At 41.0% G+C, this 19,420-nt stretch overlaps 1 protein-coding gene across 6 annotated transcripts in view; it reads right to left on the reverse strand.

Annotated features, from left to right (window-relative positions):
• arvcfb (ARVCF delta catenin family member b) overlaps positions 1-19,420 on the reverse strand; it is a 92,987-nt gene that overhangs the window by 11,389 nt on the left and 62,178 nt on the right. For 5 of the 6 annotated variants that reach the window (XM_086111046.1, XM_086111045.1, XM_086111040.1 and 2 more), the window contains 3 exons: positions 18,874-18,891; positions 15,403-15,474; positions 1,263-1,390 (listed from right to left, as the gene is read on the reverse strand). In XM_086111046.1, coding sequence (XP_085967172.1) covers positions 1,263-1,390; positions 15,403-15,474; positions 18,874-18,891 — 218 coding nt within the window. The remainder of the gene's footprint in view (positions 1-1,262; positions 1,391-15,402; positions 15,475-18,873; positions 18,892-19,420) is intronic. The other variant, XM_086111042.1, reaches the window with a different exon arrangement.

The following is a 19,420-nucleotide window of genomic DNA, read 5'->3' on the forward strand; positions in this document are numbered from 1 at the left end:
GATCATATGACTGAAAGATCTCACTGCCCTGATGGCTGCTGTGGGCTAAATACACGTGTATTAAAAAAATAGCATCGTCTTTGATGGAATCTACAAAAATAGCCTCTTTCCAGTTCATAATTCACAGCCGCTTTCAAACCAGGCACTCTCATCTCATCAGGAATCAATGTCTGATCCTGGCCACGGATCAATAGGAGCACCATTAGTTTTTTTTTTTTTTTTTTTTTTTAAACAATTACAGGAAAAGTGCTTTTGGACGTTTCCCAAACATTTATCAACTATGTCCCAATTTTGTCAAATATAATAAAAATAAAAAGAAAGAAAGAAAACCATCGTAGTTAGGGCTGGAAGATTAATCGAAATTCAAACATTCAAACGACGCGGCGTGTGTACAAGTTCTCGACATTGTGAATGTACCATTTTGCACGTGTTGCAATCTTGTAGTGTGTGTGATTCTGTCGTCGATCCCAGGTAACCCCAGTGTAAACCCATCCATCCATCCATTTTCCGAACCGCTTGATCCTCACTAGGGTCGCGGGGGGTGCTGGAGCCTATCCCAGCCGTCTTCGGGCAGTAGGCGGGGGACACTCTGAATCAGTTGCCAGCCAATCGCAGGGCACACAGAGACGAATAACCATCCACGCCCAGGGACAATTTAGAGCTTCCAAACAACCTGCCACGCATGTTTTTGGAATGTGGGAGGAAACCGGAGCACCTGGAGAAAACCCACGCAGGCCCGGGGAGAACATGCAAACTCCACACAGGGAGGCCGGAGCTGGAATCGAACCCGGTACCTCTGCACTGTGAAGCCGACGTGCTAACCACTGGACTACCGGGCCGCCCTGATTCAGTGTAAACCCATAAAATAAATATGATAAAGAGATAAGGGTGATGATTATTCAAGGTTTCAATGTGTGCTGAAATGGAAGGCACCAAAGGTGTGGATGTAGCAGAATGAAAATGCAAGAGGCTTGAATTTGACATTATATTTCCAAGGTCAGTTTGTACTTGACAGAAAGAATAGAGTGTACAAGAATAAAGTGTTCAACGTGCAGGGATAAATGGGCATGAGGCTGTGATGATAGTTTCGAGTAGTAATACTAAATATAATTTATGAATACTCATTTTAGTAATTGCGGTTTCAATCTCAATCAATCGTGATTATGCTTTTTTTCCAAAATCATCCAGCACTAAATGTGATTATAAAAATAAATATGACAAACTTGGTGTCTGGTGTACCATCCCCACACCCTTGCACTCACAGTCCATTGCCCAGCACCAAGGTTCTGCAGAGCCCCAGCAGCAGCCTCCAGGGTGTTGAAGTTTTGGCTCTCGGTAAGCAGCGATAAATAGAGTCTCACCACTTCTGGTTGATAAAGAAGCTCGAAACCTAGAAGCAGACATACGCATGATTAGGACTCCTAAAAAGATAGCCTTGGCATCAGATATTTGCCAAACCCCGCCAGTAATTCTTTGACGCGACATCGCCGCTAACAATGGTATTCAAGTTTAATGACGGAGAAGGAGAACACCAGGAGAAGATTATCGATCCGACAAGCCCAGAGTTTGGGATGCTTTGATTTCGCTTGCACAAAACACATCCACCACCGTTAATCATTAGGCCTCCCTGTGATGGGAACATAATAAACATTATCAGCTATTAGACAAGGCAGACGTGGGGATGGACAGGCAAACCGGCACGGAATCTCAAAGCCCGCAGTGATTTTCCAAGTGACACACAAATGAGATTTCGGACAGTATTAGCCGTCAAGGTCATTCAGAAGTGTCCACATTACATTATTATTAATAAAAGCATCACACTAGTGTGTGGAAGCTGAAGTCAATTTCATTATCTCCTGTACAATGACAGGATATTCTATTCAACTGTAAAAAGCACAACCTATTTGTACACATTAAGGGTGTACATAAAGCGCCTCAAAGCAACACCAAAGCACTTAGCAGATCCATGTATGTTTCTTGTTTAACAGAGGCAGATGGTGGACTCAATAGCAAACAGAGAAATGAATGGATGAAATAAAAACCTGGAGTGTGGCCGGGGGAGCGCTGCTATTAGAAATTGTGACTTCAGCAGACATGTGCAGACCACTCACTGCTGATGCAGACACAACAAAATAAACATTTGATCAAAAACATCCTATTATTCACAAGAGGAAAGGGAGAGTTTGCAATTGGTCTCCTGGCTCAAATTAGAAAATATGATCCGAGAGTATGTCCTCTATTGACAATGTCTTTTAGGTTCTATTTAAAAGCTCCTATATTTTTGTATGGGTAGGGATATACAGTATAGTAACCTTTTGGTAGACATAAACATCATACCAGAGGCAAGTGTATTTCTAGAGTTATAAGGGAGCTGGAGGATAATGCATGAGACTAACATGCAAAGAATCACTCAAGCTTCATTTTAAAAGTTGGCCTTAACATGACACACCCGAGAATCTCAAGAGCTTCACAATATTAAGTCCTAAAACAAACACCTTATTTGTACAAGCACTGCACGCAGTTCTGGAAAAAAAAAAAGGAGCAGCAACTGGTAAAAATGTAATGGATTATCCGATACGGGAATATGACACTCTAAATCAACTCTTCGCTCACACAAACAGCACCCAGACACTGCCATTGGCATTCCTGTGGGGTGGTTTCATTGCAAAAACACCCGGAACTCTAATAATACACCCAGACATGGCGCCACAAACACGAGGGCCATTGCTTGTCACAAAGTGATTCTCATCAGTCAAACAGGTACAAGCCTCAGCCTCAAAACAATCGCTCTGCAGTTTTGTTTTGCTCTCTGGGGGGAGAAATGGAGGTAGAGCATCAAGATGAGTGACAGATGGAAAAACAAACAACAGGACAGAAAATAATCCTTCTATCTTGGAACAGACTTAACCTTTGCAGTCCTGACTTACAGTTATCTCAAACATTAGTCACATATATTTTTTTTCTCTCACTTTGGCAGGGGCAGAATGTTGAAGACTGCGTAACAAGACATACTTGAACACACGTTTTTTTTTCCCTTGTTGTTTTTAACTGTACCGCATGTATTGTTTCAGTTGGCAAAACTGGAGCCGTTGACTCTCCACTCTCACGCCACATTTGCATCCCCTGCACATTTGACCCCACCAGCTTGCTTTCATGTCTTCATCCAAATTGATGTAGCCACATGGGAAACTAATGAAGAGACTTGAAGGGTAGAGCCACAGAAAGGCAACGACTTACGGTGTCATTACAAGAGCTGTGCGCTGCTTGTTGAATAAGGGCACTGCTAGGCTCCTTACATACCAAATGATCAGTTGTGGAACTCTGTAAACAAAACTAAGTCAATTGGTAAGATCTTTAGGGTTTTAAGAAAGCCACCTGTTTTACCTGAGCCACCTCATCTTGAGGGGGATAACAATTAGGGATGGAGCTCATCAGAATATACATCTAGTTATTTGACATGAAAGTGTCACGGTTCGGACGAACCGAATAATGCTTTTGTGTCCCAGAAGAGTAGATGCCAGACAAAACTCCGTAATAAAAATATTTAACACAAAAACGCACCGACAAATTAGAAACATAAAGCGCTGGTCAAATAAGGACCAGAAAAATACAAACAATACGATTAACCAAAAGCGCTTGGTAAAAAGGCAAGGAAGAAAATAACCCGAGACTACAAATGAAATGCAAAGTACTCAATTCACGTCAGCAATGAACAAATAACAAAAACAAAAACTATCTGCTGGCGAAGCCAAGAACAGAAACATGACAGAAAGTAAACCTGCTATCATGCGGTTCGTCTTTTGCTTCCCGAATGTATCACAGATTTGAAAGTGATTGTGTTTTTTTTGGGCTTTTTACAAAAGACAGACAAGTTGTGCACCTTCAGTCAACATGACAGTAATTTTTGGGGGGTATATTTAGAATGTAAACTATATCGGCAATTGCATGTTGTATGAGGCAACTGGCATTATATCTGGGTGTTTACTAATCATACATTTTTCCTATGCCCGACCTGTCATGTCAATGATCCTACAAATAGTGAGTTTGGACTGTCTAACAATTAGTGTCTGCAAATTCAACACTTCAACTATTTTCTGCAGGGGTCCCCAACATGGTGGTCAAGAGGACACTCTGATTTCCGCAGTTTTTTTAGAAGTGAGCTTTTAAAAATGTGAACATTGGCAGAGATTTCTAGAAATAGTGTGGTGTATATTGACATTTATCTGTTCCCCAATTATGATGGCAAATTATCAAAATGGTTAGTGTTATTAGTCATTAAAAAACCTAATTATATAATTAATGAAGGTAATTTGAGCAAATTTGTTATTTCAAAAGTGTGTATCAAACTGGTAGCGATTCACATGAATCAGTTGCCAAGAAGTAGTTCGAAGCTTCAAAAAGGTTGGTTACTCCTGCCTTACTCTTTAGTGTAGGGTTGTTATGATTTCACTTGCAACGTTTATGCATCAATGTGTTGCACTAAATTTGTAATGTATGTTAAATCTAGATGTGAGTCAGACAAAAGTTTTGTATTACAAACTGTATTTCGAGAGCTCTGCTATCATGTATATTGTGGTAAAGCCCCTGGTTAGAATGTGGGCTTCATAGAACACAAACTCTGACCCAAGTATGCTGAATCAATTTAGAGCATCCAAGTATCCCCAACCAAAGTTCGATTGAAGCTTATCTTAAAAAAAAACAAAAAACAGTTTGTCTTCAAAGGTATGCCTCCTACATTCCCCTTCACATGTACAGCAAGCAGGAGTCAAAGCTTCATTCCATCCCCTGGTACCCATTTGGACGGTCCTGTAGATTGGCACCTCTACAGGCAGCCCCAGGGCCGGGGACATTAGCATAACCGTACTGCAGTTGGCCTAGGTTTTGTTGGATGCTGACAAAGGAAAGCGGAAAGCGACTGCAAGACTGTGTCTTACACAGCTGCCCATCAGCTTCGGGTCACAAAGATGCCCTGGTGTGATGGGATGGTTGAGGGGAAGTGACAGTTGGGGGATGAGTTATAGAGTGCCAAACGAGACAAATAGACAGCTCAGACCCCCTATCTTGTACTTTCTCCAAATCCGCCTTTCAACATCAGGTGTCAATCGCCACTTTGACCAAAAATTCCAGCCAATGAAAGGCCGTTTTAGCACAACGGGAAACCATTGTAGCTCGCTGTTGCTGCAGTGACAGCTTAGTACAGGGGTGGGCAAACTACGGCCCGCGGGCCGGATCCGGCCCATTGGTCTTTTTAATCCGGCCCGCCGAAGATTGGTGCACAATTAAGGTTTGATTGCATTCATTTCGTTTGGACTTGTAATGACAGGTATTTCAACACCAGGTGGCGCAGTTACTTGCAGAGCACAGGGAGGGAGGGGAAGACGAAGAAAGAGGGAGAGAGTAATGACCATGGAAGGGAAAGTGATAGGTATCTGATTAAACGAAGCGGGTAACAAAGTACGAAACATTCAGGAGACGCCTGGAGTCTGAAAGACTCAAATCTACGAGACTTTGACAAACAAGGAAGCGATTCTTACTCAGTCCGATTCTGGCAATTTCCATGCTCAGAGTGAATTGCTTGTGGCTCGAGTAAATGAACATTTCCTCGAATGGTTTGATTGTTATCATGTTAAAAACTTTCCGCAAACTGGACCGCTAATAAGAGTCGGAGAGCAGTCAAATGTGTAGAGCGTGAACAACAGGGGGGTCAGTACACATCCTTGAGGAGAACCAGTGCTGAGTGTGATGGTGGAGGAGAATGTTACACTATTACTGGCATACATAGGCATTGTGCTATCTTCTTTATTTTCTATCTATTTCTAACTTTTGGCCCGGCCCTCCACAATATTTTCTGCTTCTCATTTGGCCCCCCCGGGAAAATAATTGCCCACCCCTGGCTTAGTACTTCACAATCAAATCCTACTGTGGGATTTTTTAACCAAGCAGGACAAACTGACGAAAGTAGCCAAAAACACGCAGAGAAGGTGACTTTAAACTGAAAGGATGGTCCAAACACTATTGATAAAATCCAAGAGTACTACTTCATATTGATTTATACATATTCCGTGCGCTCAAAACTTGACTCGTTTTTCCAGTGTCTCTAGCTGTGGGGTCCACAAATGTGTTGCCACCAACACAATGTAGTTCAATCGCTTATTAAGTCTAAAATAAAAACGACTTAATTATGCTGACAATGCAACGGCGCCTGTTGCGAGCATTTAGCAGTGGCTCCTGTGTTGGCGGATCCAGCACTGAAACCAACTGTGTATTTGGTAATGTTTTCACAGAATGACAAAAGTTGAAACGTGAAACATGAAAGAATGTAAGAATCTGCTTCCATAATCGCACCATTTAGTTTGCAGATTTCTTGTTTGTTTTCCCCCCTTGTTACGATTCATGTGGTTATGAACTCTGGTGCCTACCAATTATGAACTCTGGTGGCTACCAATTCAACCGGTTGGACTGGTAACTTCAAAATACTCCTCTTCACATTCAAAGCCATCCATAACCTTGCCCCCCCCCCCCCCCCCATCTGTCGGACCTTCTTCAAATTTCCGTTCCCTCTCATTCCCTCAGGTCCTCAGCCTCCCTCCACCTCTGCCCGCCTCAGCACGATGGGGTGCAGAGCTTTCAGCCGCTCTGACCCCAAACCCTGGAACTCACTCCCACCCGACATCCGTAATATTGACTATCTTCCCATATTCAAAACTCATCTCAAAACCCACCTATTGAAAATTGCATATCCAGTTTAAACTCATCCCTTTTTATTATTTATAATTTTATCTGTGGTTTTATTGCGCTTTTTTATTGTAAAGTGTCCTTGGGTATTTTGAAAGGCGCTTATAAATAAAATGTATTATTATTATTATTATTAGTTCAAAGAAATTCTAATGCATTCAGTTGTGGTGAGACCTTGAACTGATACAATTGGCAAATTGTGACGGATGAAATCCCTGACGAAATATTTAATTGTTGGTAAATATGTATCCACTTGGCATGTCATCATGCTTAATGTTTGCTGCCATATTTTGTTCATACACTCGATAGAATGCATGTTTCTTAACATCTCTGCAGGAGCACTCCTCTGTTTGCCGGTGTACTCGATCCTAAATACTCCAACATTGTTTGTCATCATAATATTGCGCTTTCAGTGGACCAGTAATAATAATAAAAAGAAGAAGAAGAATAACAAGAATAATTACACACTCATAAACCAACGGGAGGCTGTTGCCACGCAAGACACCGCCAGGTCCATTGGGATCAACTTAGAGTTGAGTATCTCGCTGAAGGACACTTCGAGGTGGTCACAAGGGTTTAAGATCGAACTCACAACCTTCGGGTTGGGAGACGACTGCTCTAGCATTGAGCCACGTCGCCGCAAAAAGGAGAAAAATGTGTAAATCCATCCATGCAGACAGACAGATAAATATATACAAACCGAATCATCTTTCAGTTCTCGTCTATATTTCTTTCAGCGCTATATAAATGTTATAATAAATACCGGGTATATGTCAAGTATATCATAATTGACATACAGTATACTCGATTCAATGTAATCTCAGGAAATGTTAAAGTCCCCAAAAAGCGCACACGCCTCAACTATGAATTTACCGCCCCCTAGGATGCCTATTAGAGTAACAAAATCAGCACGAATCTGATTATTATGCTGGGCAAATGCTGAATCCTGATTAAGAAGCACGCTGATTTCCCATCCCCCTTGACTCTGCCGGAGTGGTGCACCAGAACCTTCCCTCCGGTCCCTCTCTCTCCGAGTGGACCGAGCATTCAGAATGCACGATGCCTGTTGTGATGGTGGCTGACAGTGAAAGGATTTGCTGTCTCTGGATTGGTGTCAGCAAGCATCCCACATTTAATGCTCGTTCCCATCAACCCATCACATACTTAAGTGTGATGGATAGTTTGGATTAACTCATGTGTAGAGAATGACAATCCCTGCTGTGTACGCTTTATGTCCGGCCTTATAGCAATGTTTCTCTGTTCTCACATTAACATTTGATAGAGTGAGGATGTTAAATAAAAGCAAACTAAAGCACCTTCAGAAGGCGTGCTGGGATTATTTTTCCTGTTCAAATCAATTGATTCTTCCCCCCTCCCCCATGCCTTGATTTGGACCACCTGTGGACATTGGCTTAAATACAGCAAAGTATTCAGCCAAATGAAAGTATGCTGCGTGACCTCTCGTATAATACCAGTACAAATACACCCAGCATGTGGTCAACTGCAAAGCTCATATTTCAGTACATCACAATTTAATATGTTTAAAAAAATGCACCCAATAGAAATACAGTAGTTTGAACATAATGTTACCGATTGGACAAGGGTTTTGGTCCACAGGTGTGTGTTGATTGCGAAATTAAAAGGCTGAATGCTTATAGTCCTGTCAGAGAAGACTGGCTGTGGTTTTGACTGTTTTGAAAAAAAAAAGCATTTCATGTTTCTTTGCTTCCTGCTCACTTCCCTCACACAAAGCTACAACTGCTTAAAAATGTGCATGTTTCCTGTCTTTCTGATCTGAGCAACCAGATTCGACCAAGTACTGGTTCGTTTCTGTAAAGATTATTTTTTCTTGTCTCAATGAATGAAAATTGTGAGCACCGACATAGAGTAAGTCTTTTGCCCGGACATACTTCTGTCAAGTGACTGGTTGACAAAGAATCATCATTTTTAAGTGACAACCAACAGACATAGAACTGAAAGACCAGAAAACCCACAACTCTTGCAGTGCGTATTGTCTACCAAAATGTGAGCAACATACTTCATTCATAACATAATTTCTCTCCTTTTTTAATTTAATTAGGATCGCGTTAAATGACTTCACTTGTGTGAAACTCAATTTGCTATTTTTTGGAATTTGTGACCTGCCTGGCAAAAAAACTTGGGAATGACTTGACTTGACTTGGGACTTGATATCAAAGTCACTTGAACTACATGACTTGACAAGTCATCTTGTTTGTAGTTTGAAATCTGCATTTTAACACAGTTTGCCATTTTATGAAGAAATGCAATCACTAATGAAAATTTTTGTTTTAATTCCTGCCAACTCAGTCAGTGTCACTTGTTGGTGTGGAGTGACGAACTAAAGGCTCACAGCAATGGAAGCAACTCCGAAAATCATTCATTTGAATGAAGGGATTATTTTGCCGATGATGTTGGCAAAAATAGGATAGTATAGATTGCACCTAACGGAATGAAGACACACCAGCTACAACTTAATTTGTCATTACAGCACCCAAAAAGTTAAACAAACATCAGTTTAGCTTGGGATGCAAACACTTGTTTGGGACCAGTCAAAAAATATGTAGTTGTGAACATTTAAATCCATCAAAGTCACAAAATTATGGGTGGGATGGTTTGAAAAAACTGGCCCTACCATTCGTTTCGAATGTGGCGTTTCCGTTCGCATAGTCACGCCCCTCCGCCCTCTATTTAACAACATACTGTATCTTGTGACTGAGCAAGATTTCAAGACATGACTTATACGACTTGAACCAAGTAATGACTTGGCATGACTTGATTCATGTTTTTTTTGTTTGTTTGTTTTTTGGCTACAGTGACTTGAGGCTTGAAGGTTGTTGAATTGAATTGAATTGAATTGAATACAACTTTATTGTCAAATCGTGTCATCAAATGTGTGTCGTCAAATTGTGACTTGAAACTCATCACTTGCACATACTGTATGTGACTTACTCCCATCTCTGGAGTTTGGTGATCTAAACTATTCCATAGCAACCCAAAGTTCATCATAATGCTTGTTGGTTATCAAATTCATGACTGTGTTGTGAGAAAAACTCAGGCCGGGTATGACACAGTTACTCCCCCTGGGGAACCTAACAATGTAAACTCCTGTGGATTCCTTCAATAACAAGGACAGACAATTGAGGGTTGAGAACATTTGGAGAACTTGATTACTGCGATATGCTCAGTGAAATTTATGCATCACCATAGCGATGTACGATAATGACCTTTTTTCTAAGCCTATGTAAATGAATGCTACATGTATCACCACATATAAAGCTGCAATGACTTCATTCCACTAAAAATGTTTTGTGCAGCCACATTGCAATAGTAGTCTAGCTTAAAATGCATGATTTTTTAAAACTTCTTTTGGCCTCATTATCACTATTTTTCACGACTGCCAGTGAGGAAACCTGCGTGGCACGGGTTAGGGTTCGGAGAATGTGAACAATGTATAACGTATTAGTCATGAAGCTTTTTTTTTTTTTTTTCTGTGGTGGCATTACCAAAAATAGAGCAAAGAATGTGACAGACATGTTGCGAGTGTGGGGCTTTTCGGAATTACACCAGATGGTAATATGTTGCTCAATGGGGACAATCAATGAACAGTTACCCTGTCTATGGATCAAACAAACAAAAAAATGCATGTTCCCTGTTTTCCTGTACATGATGAGGATACGATCCGTTTGTCTTTTATTTTATTTCTTTAACTTGTGTGCATGTGTTTTTTGATCCATATGTCCAGTCATGGAGCGTTCATGCGGCTGTCACAGTAATTAAGTCTCACCTTTGTATGAACTGTGACAAAAGGAGGAAGGGAGGCAGAAGGGGTGAATTTTGGGGAGGCATCTCTGGTGCATAACTGATGTATTTAGTCTGAACAAGAGAGTGAGAGGTTTACTGCAGCAACCGATACAGCTGCAAGATCCAACGTCAGCGTTTTCAGTCTTGGTGTGAAATTCTACCCACAAAAACAGAGAAGCGACGGTATGTGACACTGCTCCTTGGAATTTGGAGCGCACAATCTATCATTTACAATATTCTTTTTTGAAATGACATGAACTGCAGATGTAGTAGTTTTCTTCCCATGCGCTATAATTGTACCACTCTGGAGGCTTGGCATTAATAGGCGCAAAAATGCTTTATCTTGGAAAAAGAACAAAAAAAAAGGATCTTCCTGAACAAATGGTCTCACTGCACCAGGACGTTCATCATGCCTCGGGGTGGGGGAGGAGTGGTGATTTTGTTTCGAAGAATCAGATTCATGTCAGTGCGCCTTTTAGTGAAATGGAACAATAGAAGCGTGGCTCACGTTTTCTTAATTCAATCGAGCCTCACACTTTTCAGCGCAACAGAGAGCTCATCAACGCTGCAGCACGGGAGTCTGTGTTCATTATTCCACAAATAGAGATCTCCTGTGGGATGATAACAAAGAGGGTTATGCAATACGATACAGAACTGTTTGTCAGCGCTAAGACCTCTTCACAAATTAAACACTCTTGTCTTGCAAGACAAAGCAGTGAGACGCATTACACAGCTGTTGTCAATTGAAGAAAACAAAACAAAAAAAGAAATTCTCAAAATACAATGCGTGATTCTCGGCAGAACAATGGAAAACGTTGCCAAGGGGAAAGTGAAAAAGCAAGAAGGCAAACAGGCGGCGGCCTTTCTAACATGATACCTAATTGCTTCGATGACTGAACGCAATTGGAGAGAGAAAACTCATCACATCACTTTTAGTGGCATTGCAGCATCGATGCTCACTCCTGGCTGCTGAAGCTCATCTTAAAACAGTCGCATACTCTGAGAGGCACGAAATGGCGACAAGCCAAACATTGGAGAGAGATGGTATGTATGGTAATGTTTCCACATTCGCTCAATCGCAAACAGCACCAGTGTTGTCTGGTTCACTCTGGTACGGTATGTTTTGTTGTTGTTGTCCATCCATCCATCCATTTTCTGAACCGCTTGATCCTCACTAGGGTCACGGGGGGTGCTGGAGCCTATCCCAGCTGTCTTCGGGCAGTAGGCGGGGGACACCCTGAATCGGTTGCCAGCCAATCGCAGGGCACACAGAGACAAACAACCATCCACGCTCACAATCACACCTAGGGACAATTTTAGAGAGTTCAATCCACCTGCCACGCATGTTTTTGGAATGTGGGAGGAAACCGGAGTACCCGGAGAAAACCCACGCAGGCCCGGGGAGAACATGCAAACTCCACACAGGGAGGCCGGAGCTGGAATTGAACCCGGTACCTCTGCACTGTGAAGTCGACGTGCTAACCACTGGACTACCGGGTTGCCTGTTGTTGTTGTTTTCTTTGGGGTTTTTTGGGGGGGGAGGGTTGTATAGAAAAAGAACATCCGAACATGTACAGTGTAAAAATACACTAAAATATAAAACGAAGAGCTGTCAAAAGAAATTGATTAATCAACAACTAATCCACTATCAAATTAATTGACAACTATTTTAATAATTGAGTCATTGTTTCGATTCATGGTTTGACTTGGCCAAATCCTCAGATTTTCAGACCGTAAACAGTAATTATTCTCTGATTTCTTCATAAAAGCAGACTGATCATCCAAAACGACTGAACTGACAATTGAATCGGTTTCAATTTTTTTTTAATGATGAATGGGGAATAAACAGTAACTCGGAAAAAAAAAAGGTTTGGTAGTACACTTAAATGCAAATTAAAATCTTACCGGGTGATTCAATTAATTGATGGAATAGTTGATTCCAAAATTATTTGATAGCGACAGCCTTAATACAATCAAATTACTTGTAATTGGAGGAGGAAAGCGACAACAGCCTTCTGAAAATTTACCACTAGTCTACTCGGTATGCAGTGACGGCTTTGACTCGTTAGGCTCTCATTTGCAGCGCGCCGTATTGCACGCGGTAAGAATGGCTTTTCAAGAGAACCAAATTAGCGGCCTCATACGTGTGCATCCATTGCCACGTATGAGGACCCTAAGGTACTCTTCTGTTTTTCCCTCTTAGACTAACATTTGCATTATGTGTGGATGTTAACATACAGACAGATGTGCCACGTAAAAGAGAAATGTTGATTATTGTGTTACATGAAACGACGAAAAAACAGTAGCTTTATGGGGGAAAAAATCCTAATCAAGGCAGCACACTCCTCAGCTCTCCTTCCTCCATCTCCTCCTCCCTCTACTAACCGCCCTCCAGCCTCAAGATTTAGCTGAGGTTTCAATTAACTGCATCGGGAAAAAAAATAGTTTCCTCATTTCAGCGGTGCCTGCACTCACCAAAGCTCCAAAATGCTTTTTAATGTTTGCTTCTCTTGTAATCTTTTTTCGGGCTCCTGTCTCTGTTCTGATCCAACAGAATAATGGAGCACCAATAAGTGTCCTTATAGAAAGGTTGTGTCCATGATGGACAAAGATATTAAATATCGCTGCTACAGAGCAAATACTATATTTATGTTGATTAAACCAAATGAGTCAAATTGTAACTCCTATTTAAGTGTGACTCCATTCCCAGGCCACATAATATCGACAGATCTAGTTATGTCAAACGCCTTGGCTGTACTGCTATTGTTCTGTATTGTATAGGAGTGTGTTCTTTCACTGTTCTCTCATTGCTCTCCGTCTGTCCCCTCTCAAACCTTCTTAAGTGTAACTGCATTTCCAAAGAACATTCACCACAGTACCATTAACCAAAAATAATACTAAACGATTTACTAAGAAAGTTTCCTGGCATAAAAAGACCGATTCATGCAGTCAAATAGAACAACTTAAAAACAAAAACGCTAGGGTAGATAACCATCCGCTTGCTCCAAAACAACTCAATGTGTTCATGTTATTCTGGGACCCAATGGCAAACATAAATAACCATTTAACTCTTTCAATTCTTCAAAATTCTTCAACTGGATTTGTAACATTATGCCCAGTCACAAAAGAAAAAGGCCATTGACTTCACAGTACAAGATCAAATCAAGGCACGAAATCTGCTATATCTCTTCAAACCTCTGCATTGAATAAGGACGGCTCTCAGTCTTTCTGCTAACTCTGTGACACTATAATGAGTACCAAAGGGAAAAAAACAGATTTACCTTTATAAAAGCACATCTTTAAGGGGTATTCAGACGACATTTACACTTTCGATCCACAGGCCCAATTCCAATGGAATGCCTATATCCGATCTCTTTTGACTTTCTGTTTCCATGTACATTTCAAATGACACATAACCTGTATGCCAATATTTCCATTCACAAAACATCCGCTGCTTTAAACAAGTACTGCCATTGGCAATTAATTTCCTTCTTTAATGATCAATACACCCCTACTGTCCCATAGTTGTCATTTGCGCTGTTGTTGAGACGGTTGTGTGTCCGTCATCATTTGGGGTATTTCAATGACGTCGGCTTGCATTGATGGCGATCTGTCCGTATTGGCGCATCAGATTTCAGCCACGTTTGGATGGTGCGGGATTACAATCTGAGAACATCCGATTCCATGCTTCGTCTCTCCTTTGCTGCCATGAAGCATATGCAAATTGTGCCTCTTGAGAACGAAACGATCTGAATTGTGTCACTTGAACCGAGCTGCGTGAACGCAGTCTCATTAACAACGCATTGTGTTGTTGTTGGCGATGAAATGGAATGAGATTTCTTTGTATGTACATGGCGGATGACATTTCGGACTACAGTAGACTGTTGACTTTGTCTTGTTCTCAGTCATCAGCTTGACTCAAATAGAACCTTGCAAATGAGTGAGTTGAACTGAAAATCAGTGCAGGTGAAAAAGGAACAACCTGCTTTTAATGCTGTGTTTAATGCTCATGTGGCAATTACTTGAGTTTCTGTCACTAGACATTGATGGAGTTAATCTGTGTTGTACTGGAAGTCCAAATAAAGTACTCACACCTGACTGAACGAATGTCACCTTTGTACCCAATCCTCAATCCGAATGGACAAGACATGCAGACAGTACGCAACATGCGATTGCTGGGGCACACCAACCAAATCGCTGCAGAGTGAGCATAAAGCAAAGGATCTTGTTGTGTCAATAGTACAAAGGCATCACAGTACGTTTAACTCTTGAAAAGAGAGAAAAACGTTTATTTACGCTTGGCACATTGGCCTCAATTCGTACTTTATTTATAGCAGTCTGATAATGTGCTTTGAAATAACTTGGAATGGTCAAAGAAATGTGAAGCCGGTCAAAAGTAAATATACTGTTTAATATTTTAGTACTGCTCAAGATGTGATGACACTGATTTTGTATTATTTGCAGTCTCCTTATTATTGTCAAGTTTGAACAAAAATACCCTTCCAACCATCCATTTTCTATAATCTTCTTAGGGTGACAGGGAGGTGCAGCATATCCCAGCTGCCTTCAAGGAAAAGGCGAGCTATACCCTGACCTGGTGAACATTCAATCACAGGGCAGAGAGAAAAAGGAGATGGAACTGAAGCCACACCATCTGCACTGAAATCAAGATTTGGAACCACCATAACATTGGCAGTCAGAGAATCGTTGCCATTGCGATGCTTGCTAACATGCACGTGAGTGAACTCCAAAAATTTGTGCCACAGAATTGACTTGTGATCTGCTTCAGATCAACTCATATTTGATTTTGTTTCGGCACGTTTCGCTCGATGGTGAAGCGCCTACCTCTTGTCGGCTCAGTACGCTTCGGAAGATCCAGTGTGTCGTAGTTTTTGTCATTCTCACCATTTTTTCGACCTGGATGGAGGAGAGAGCACAAGGCACAAGGTCACTGACTGAGAAAAATAGTTCAAGTGCTGTCAGATCACTTTAATCTTTCTAATCGGATACAAGAGAGAAATAAAAACTACCCGCGTATGTAAACCAGAATACAATTAACCCTGTTACATTACCATTAAATCAAATGAGAAGTTCTAATTACATAACTGTAAGAATTGGATCTGACGTACACAGAATACACTACATGCATTGCAGAAATGCGCTAATCGAAAAAACATGGTTCACATGGCTTCAGTCCATTACTTTATTTCCTTCATATGTATGTGTATATACAGTATATATGTACAGTCAAATCTCCGTTTTCAAACGTCTCGGTTCTCGACCAATTCGGTTTTCGACCAAAGTTAGAGTTTAGAGTTTTTTTATGCCTCGGATGACGAACAAATTTCGTTTCGCGTAAAGAATTGGCGCACCTGAATGCACCACTTGACTCCTCTCGCCTTCCTTACACGAGGAAATGACGCTTCCTCGGATAGACGAGGAAGTGTCGCTTCCTCGTGTCGCTTTCCATTGTGAGCAGACGTGTTCAATAAACTTTTTTTTTTAAAAGAGCATGGCTTCAGTTTTCGAACAGTTCGGTTTTCGAACAGCCTTCTGGAACGGATTATGGACGAAAACCGAGGTTTGACTGTATGTTGGAAAATATGTTTAGTCCTCAAAAGATTCTGCGGAGACAGATTTTATTTGAGGAAAAGGATGATATTTAAAAAATGCTACATTTTAGAGTGGAAATAAATTGTCTTAATACAGATATAAGACAAAGTATAAATCATTTGCTCCCTGTATGGGGTTCCTATTTGCTTCTATAACAGCTTTCGCTTTACTGGATGAGATCAATAACATGATTCAGAAAAAACGTGAGAGGTCAGAGGTCACTGGTGTTAGACAGTAGGTTCAGGGTTCGCTATCTCTGTTCTAGTTTATCCTAAAGCTGTTTAATGGGGTTGAGCTATGTGCTGTCAAGTTCTTTCAAATTCATGTTCTGGACCTCTACTTTCAGAGGCATGGCCGAATTATGTTGCATTGTATAGCATTACATTTCTTTTTAAATAACATGAAAACAGTGTGTCTTTTCCGTGTTGTTGCTGTCTGTCGGAATCGTACTGTTGTCGAGCATGTCATTTTTCCATTTGAATTCTGCTCTGATGGCATTTAGACCATGGAGCAGTTTGGTTAGCTAACTCACGAAAGTACTTCTAGGAGACAATTTAGCAGCCTACAAAATGATATGATGTCAAGTATGAAGGAAACTTGAAAGGTCTGGTGCGGTCTTACAGCACTGGCTGTTAGCCGTGATGGTAAAATGTTGATTTGGATACACATCTCAACGATGATAATGAGTAGGATTTCCTGAGAGGGAAACACCTTCACTAATGTAAGGATGTGAGGAAATGCAAAGGGTGCGGTGATTCCAGCTGATAATGCCCACGAGACAGGATGGAGATCTACATGACAAACCACATCATTAGTCCCTGTTTCCGGCCACGAGGGCTAAGGGAAGGAAGAAGTGATATAGCTCTACCTCGGGACTAATCTCCCACTTCTGCTCAGGAAACAAACTCAAGTAGTCCAAGAATATCATAGTTATGAATTTATTATTGTTTTGCCAAGGGCCATGGCCTAAAGTCGTTAAGATTTAGATTATTTTTTGCGGCAAACGTCGACAGTGGCACACAATTTCAGAGTTGCCACCGTGGATGCTTTGCCACGAGAGATAACAATCTGAAGAACGCCGACTCTAGTATAGTTTTGGAATATTTCTATGTTAGTTGTTGCAAAAGAGTCGAGGGTCGCATCCAAAGACTTGGATGTGCGGTAATTCTTCTTGTTACAGAGGTGCAGTGGAATCCTTGAGTTTAAGACGTAGTTTGGACCACGATGAGGCAAAAAATTCCACGCTTTAGAGCCGACCACTAAAGTTCACTTGCAGCAATAGCCGCAGGTTAACTGGCTAATTCCTATACAAGTCATCGATTTCATGTGTTTTTCTTTTTCTTACACTTTGACTGACACTTCCTCTAGGAAAAAAACCCCAAAAAACATTGACACTGCCATATTTATATTATGCATGTCACACAGTGAACCAGGCCACACCCATGCAGGCATGCATAGAGATACTGTATCTTTCTAAAGGGTCCCTCAACGTGAGGCTGGATGTATTATAGACTAGCATCTCTCCAAAAAACTAGTTGCAACGTCATCCTCCTTTTGGGTGAGTTTACAGGTGCTTTATTTCACAATACGACACTAAGTCACTGCAACTTTCCTGACTTCCTGTCCTATACTGTGTCATTCTTTTTATTTTAAGTAGCCACGGCGATAGTTATCATGAGCTCCGTTTCTAGAAAGGTAACCGGTGGCGGGTATCACCACATTAATTAAACAACACACTGGCTGCAGAAATCATTACAAAATAAGATGGGTGACGTGCACAAATGAACTTTGTCACGAGTCGTGTATTGGATAAGAAGTCGGATGGTTTTAGCTTGTTGCAAAGTTGATAAAACAATGCACCCAACTTTGAACAATAAAATCAACCCTCGCCCTGGCTGAACCAGTAAAAGGTAATCTTTACATAACAGAGATGCTTCTCTCATTTTTCGAAAACAATGTTCTAGCCAAATGAATTAGAGCATTTTTTTCAAAGGTACAATTGCTACATATAGACGCGTAGGAGTAACAACTCACTGCTGTGCTGCCTTTCCTTGCCAACCTTCAAATTCATATCCTGTGGATTTGAGCCAAAGTTGATGCTTTCGTTCATGAAAAGACTTATTTGTCACTGGAGTCTGAATGCTGAGTCGAAGCGGTTTTGTGTCTAAAAAGGTGGTTCTATTGTTGGAATAAGAGGCCCAGTAGCCTAATGGACCAGACATTAGCGTCAAGGGCAGTTATATGTAGGTTTATGTCCCGCCTGGGTCATCTGTTACATAAATATTACAATGTCGGGTCCAACTGTAATTTACGAGCTTTGGAAACTTAGAGTATAAAGTGTAACACAAATTGAATGAATGGTGTCCTCATATAAGAAAAACCTCCATCGCAGCTTTCAGGATGACTTATTACGGGTTTTTTTAAACTATCTGTAGTTTTTCTGATTGAGTCACTGGATGAAGGAAACTCTACAACCTCACAGTCACTTACCAAATATATCCAAAAGGAGCTAGTCGGATGGGTGTGGTATAAAAACAAAACACTAGTGAAGAAATGCAAGAATCCATGTGAAATGGGTAGAACCGATTTCTGGTTTTGCAAGTGCAACGCAACGTCTCTTCTAACTACATTCTCAGGAATAAGAGAGGGGAGAATGGGTTGGATGAGGACGACAAAGAGAAGAAGGGTATATGGTGCACTCACCTTGATTAAACCATTCCTCTACAGTTAGCCAAGGAAGCAGCAGCCAAAAAAAGACAAAGCACAGAAAAGAGAAAAGGGGCATGGTGAAAAAGCCATGCTCACATGTCAAAGGGCTGCGTAAAAAGGAGAACAGAAATCATTTTATGAAAATAACGGTGTGAGTGACACTTAAAGGCACTCACAAAAGAGGGTAAAGAAGTGGCGAGAGGAAAAAAAAACAAAGAACTTTTTTTGAGGGAAAAGATACAGAAACTGTCAAACAAAACACACTTCTACATTGTTACTGAATTCATTTCTTCAATCAGATTGGCAAGAGAGAAAAAAAACAACAGTGCAAGCTGTCAGCATTCATAAACATGCTCCATTAAATTCACTGTGTTGAAAGAAAAAAAAAAACAGATGTGATCAAAATCTCAGGCTGCTCGTTAACGAATCAAAGTTACAACTCTTCCGCCAGTGATGATCATCATGGTATAGTTTAATTTCTGCGGAATGCGACGCTAAACTGAAGAGGAGGCATTACGAGGCCTACTTAAGGCAACAAATT

Source organism: Hippocampus guttulatus, chromosome 5 (assembly GCF_054856545.1).
Source record: "Hippocampus guttulatus isolate MCC_2025c chromosome 5, RoL_Hgut_1.0, whole genome shotgun sequence".
Taxonomy (NCBI): domain Eukaryota; kingdom Metazoa; phylum Chordata; class Actinopteri; order Syngnathiformes; family Syngnathidae; genus Hippocampus; species Hippocampus guttulatus.